A 4,924-nucleotide genomic window follows, 5' to 3' on the forward strand; every position below is an offset into this window, starting at 1 on the left:
TTAGAGAATTTTTTCGGCGTTATCCGGTCGAAAGGAGGCATGAATGAACACCCCGATCGCCAGGAATTTAAGTACAGTCTGCGCTCTTACATCCTCGGATTTAACGAAGGCGCCTTGTCAGACGATGCGAATGTTTCGATCGATGACACTCCCGACTTAGAACTGGAGAGTAATTCACTCACAGGTACAAAGAAACAAAATTACTTTATTTGTACCTGCATATATTATTTATACTTATAAACTTAGATTAAAATAGGGTACGCACTGCGACTAAGAGATCTACTGGTAATTTATTGTCTTATATACTTTGTTTAGGTATTATCTTTAACAAGATTTCCTTGACGCCCGATGCGCCCAGCGAAGAATTTGCCGATCAAGAGGAACACGAGCTGGAGTCCTTGGAGAACGACGGACTCGAGAATCTTGCCGGTTACATATGTCATAGGCTACATAGCGTAGTGCCTGACATAAGGGTGGAAGGTGACGATGACAGCTTCACCTGGGTAAACCAACTAACCGAAGGTGGTGTAAATATTGGAAGGAGTTTAGTATTTTCTTAGCTCTACAGCCGCATTTAGGTGAGCATTAAAATGCCCCACAATGATTCCAAAAGTAAAACGCAAACGTTGAGTCTTAAAGTTGGAATGTTTTATTCGGCTCATCGCCGTTCTTTTATATGCTTACAATCTACCTTATGAGTAATCTAATTTACAAACTTACATTTCTAAGTTGTTAGTCATGCTTATGATTCTACGTTGTTGTGCATGCATACATAAATGTATATGGGTTCAATCGAGTTTATGTTATTGGAGAAGTGCAGCGCAAGCTAAATTGATTTGAGTACTTTGGCCTAGTTATTGCCAAAAGTATATTGAACTTTTTACTTAATATTGTGTGAACATTTTGTTTTGCTTAGCTGTCATGCTACAGTGGTTTGTCAAAGCCAACGGAGGCGATGATGACTCACATGCAGCAGCTGCAGAATTATGTGGGGGAACATATTAAAAAAGCGGAACATGTAAATTGCCACGACAGAATAAAGAGACTGTTTTTCCGTGCGCGAATGTTCATCAGAATTCGAACTCTGAACAGACAGATTTCTGATAGTACACGCTCTCGAAAGCGGAAATATCGTAAAATAATAAAATGAGGTAAGGTGAGATACACTTATTTCCATAAGATTTTATACTACAAATAATTGTTTTCGATTACACTTTTCAGCAACTCCAAAAATCGTTAAAAAATTGGCGAACCGCGGCTGATAACCTACAATAATGACTATGCAATTCAAGCGTTGATTGTGTATTTTTATGTAAGTATACAATACACCTTTCTTATGTACATTTTTAAACTTATTTAATCATGTACATACATTTGTATTTTTTGGTTGTTCTTTTTTCGATACAGGTTGTAGCGCCAACTCAGTACTGGACGAACTACTTCAACCAGCTATAATCAAGCATTTTATTCGCTAAGCAAAAGTAAGTATATGCCGAAACCACCACTTTTTTAAACCAAAATATCTTTATTTGTAGTTTGTTAGTAAATCATTTTACATATTTTTCAGATGAAATGTATCAAGTTCCACGGTGGTCCCTTTCGAGACTTTTGCTCCTCACACAACCGCGTGGACACCTCTGTTGTAATGTTAAAGAGCGATTATTCCTGGAGCTATAAATTTTATGCCGCAGAATCAAGCGCACCACATGCACATGTCGGAGATATGAACTAACTAAACACAGGTAATTTTACGAGAACACCACTATTTTTCACTTTTATTCATCGACAAAAGAGTTAATTTAACACAACAACGCGTTTTCCAACATTTATTTTTATTAATATGCCACAATTTGTTAGAAATTTCCTAAATCAATCGTCTGTGAATCAATTTTGGTTGTTTTGTTCACATCGTTTTGTTTATTTTTCCAGCGAAACAAGATGGCGTAGAACCCGCTCAAAAAATCGAGTTTTTTCACTCTCTTGTTCTTACGTGATCTTGTGTCTTTCGTTCATGCGAGGTTTCAAGGATAATCGTAACAATTGGTGTCAGAAGTGGGATTGTTAAATAAATCCCGAAGGATAAACTTTTGAGAATGGCAAAAATTCAGGACTTAAAGATTGAGGAACTCAAACAGGAGTTGGAGAAGCGAAATTTAGCAACCTCCGGAAGAAAAGTGGAGTTACTATCACGGCTGCGAGAGGCTATGGAAGCAGAAGGCATCGGCGTGGACAAATACGACTTCCAGGGTAAACTTGACGATGCATCCGCAAAGAATGAACAGAAGGATGAGGCCGCTTGTTCGTCGAAGGATATGCAGCAGACATCCGGGAAGGTTGAAGAACAGCAAAAGTCTCCAAGTTCATCAACATCTATGGACATGAACACGTTATTGGCTGCCATGTCACAGATGTCATCACAGCTGTCGTCACAGATGCAAGCACAGGATACACGCATGTCAAAGATGTCCTCACAGATTTCATCCCAGCTGCAAGTGCAGGAAACACGCATATCATCGCAGCTAGATGAAAAGATTACTCAGCTACAAGAGAATTTATTCAAAAATAACGCGGAACTGAGAGAAAGAGAGGATAAAATCGAGGAACGACAAGATAAAATTGAAGCGCTTATTAAGGAAAAACAGGAGAAAGTCGAAGCTAAGGTGGATGAGCTTGAAGATCGTCTCCGGGGTTTGCAGTTGAATCGTCCAGCTACTTCGACGAACGCTCCTAAGGTAAAAACCCCATCCTTTGACGGCGCGATTCCTTTCCAGGTCTTTAAGCTCCAGTTCGAAAAAACAGCTACAGCAAATCGTTGGAGCATGGAGGATAAATCCGCTGCTCTGTTCGTGGCATTAAAAGGACCTGCAGCGGAAATCTTGCAGACAATTCCTGACTGTGAAAGGAGCAATTACGATGCATTAATGGGTGCAGTGGAAAGACGTTATGGTAGCGAGCACAGGAGAAAGATTTACCAGATGGAGCTGGAGTATCCCTGCCAGAAATCTAACGAGACTCTACAGGAATTCGCCTCCGAGGTTGAAAGGTTGGCTCATTGGCAATTGGAGATGCATCTGGTGAGCGCCTCGAAAGAGTAAAAATCCAGAGGTTCATCAACGGAATGCGGGACGTGTATACCAAGCGCGAGACGTATGCAAATCCAAAGCCAACATTTGCTGAAACGGTCCCGTATGCTCAGACACGTCAAAGGGCGGCGCTCCTAAGTAGACCATCCTACAAAGCCCATCGAGTAGAAGTGGAGACACCTGACGTGATGAACGCGATCCTGAAAACACTCAAGTCGATGGCAGAGAAGAATACTCCTGGTGCAACTGAGAGAAAGGATGGTGCTACGAAATGCTTTAGATGCGGAAAACCAGGCCACTTCGCACGCAAATGTAAGACGGGTTCCAACAGGTCAAACAGTTCGGCAGTACGTAAACGCAGGACTGAGGATGACGAGCCCAACTCCGGCCAGTCGTTAAACTAAAACGAGCCGGCAGCAAGGGGCGCACGCTGGCTCCCGCTACCCCATAATCTCTGTCTCGCGAATTGGCAGAAAAGCGAGCAATGTTACTGTTGGTGGATATGTGGACGGACATGAGCGAGTACTAACTGTGGATACGGGCGCATCACATTCCATCATTCGATCTGATCTGGTCACTAAAGAGGTAAGGCCATTACCTGGAGCAAGGTTGAGGACAACAACTGGTGAGGACACCCAAGTTGTAGGAGAGGTAACATGCAAAGTCGCAATAGGGAATGTGACGGTGTTACACAAGTTCATAGTCGCGGCGATTATGGATAAAGTCATCATTGGATTAGACTTTTTATTTGGTCAAGGTATGAAGATCGACATGAAGAACAGGATCATGACGTACGACAACATGGAAGTGCCCCTTAGGTTTGGGTATGATGGTCCGTACAGCAGCAAGCGAGTGATCCTAGAGGAAAGCGAGCAGATTCCACCGAAGTCAGAAGCAGTTGTGTGGGCAAAGATTGATGGAGATTGTCGGACAAACAAATTGTGGGTTGTTGAAGCGACACAAAATTCTACACCGGACGTACTTATTGGTAAAACCCTGGCTAAGACGCCAAAGGATGGACGCATCCCAGTTCGAGTGCTAAATAAGTTTAAATCACCAGTCAAACTCCGAAGAGGAACTGTACTGGGGCAATGTCGAGAGGTAGAGGCAATCTTCAACTTCGAAAAATTACCTGAAAGCGATTCCATTGGCGAGAGTGACATTGCGGAAGACATTAATGCATGGACGGAAGGGTTGGAAGAAAAATACCAGCACAAGGCTAAGGAACTTCTTCGAAGATACTCCAACATATTCGACAAGGATGGTGACAAACCAGGCAGGACTAACGTCGTGAAACATCGCATTGATACTGGCGATGCAATGCCAATCCGTCAAGCTCCTCGGAGTGTTCCACTTGCCAAACGTGAAACTGTTAGCCAAATAATAAAAGAAATGAGCGAGAGTGGTGTGATTGAACCATCAGCGAGTCCATGGAGTTCGCCGGTAGTACTTGTGAAGAAGAAGGATGGTCAAATGCGGTTCTGCGTAGACTACCCGAAACTAAACGATGTGACGAAAACGGACAGCTATCCTCTTCCCAGGATCGATGACACTCTGGACTCGTTGACTGGAACAAAGTGGTTCTCAACACTCGACCTTGAGAGCGGCTATTGGCAAGTGAAGACAGCTTTCAGCGTTGGAGACGGTCTGTGGCAATTCACGGTGATGCCCTTTGGATTATTCAACGCTCCTGCCACTTTTGAACGCCTTATGGACCATGTGCTCAAAGGACTGCATTGGAAAACATGTTTGGTGTATCTAGACGACATTATCGTATTGGGTAAAAGCTTTGAGGAACACCTGAACAATTTGGAAGAAGTTTTCCAGAGGATAGCTGGCGC

General features: G+C 42.9%; 1 protein-coding gene across 1 annotated transcript; it reads left to right on the top strand.

Moving 5' to 3' along the window:
- Positions 1-20: 20 nt before the first annotated feature.
- On the top strand, positions 21-894 carry LOC118736512. The gene is made up of 2 exons (XM_036466585.1): positions 21-184; positions 316-894. Exons 1-2 carry the CDS (start codon positions 40-42, stop codon positions 558-560), a joined length of 390 nt encoding a protein of 129 aa, XP_036322478.1. The 5' UTR covers positions 21-39; the 3' UTR covers positions 561-894.
- Positions 895-4,924: the final 4,030 nt, after the last annotated feature.

This window comes from Rhagoletis pomonella, unplaced genomic scaffold (genome assembly GCF_013731165.1).
Source record: "Rhagoletis pomonella isolate Grant_MI unplaced genomic scaffold, Rhpom_1.0 Rhpom_scaffold_00003, whole genome shotgun sequence".
Taxonomy (NCBI): domain Eukaryota; kingdom Metazoa; phylum Arthropoda; class Insecta; order Diptera; family Tephritidae; genus Rhagoletis; species Rhagoletis pomonella.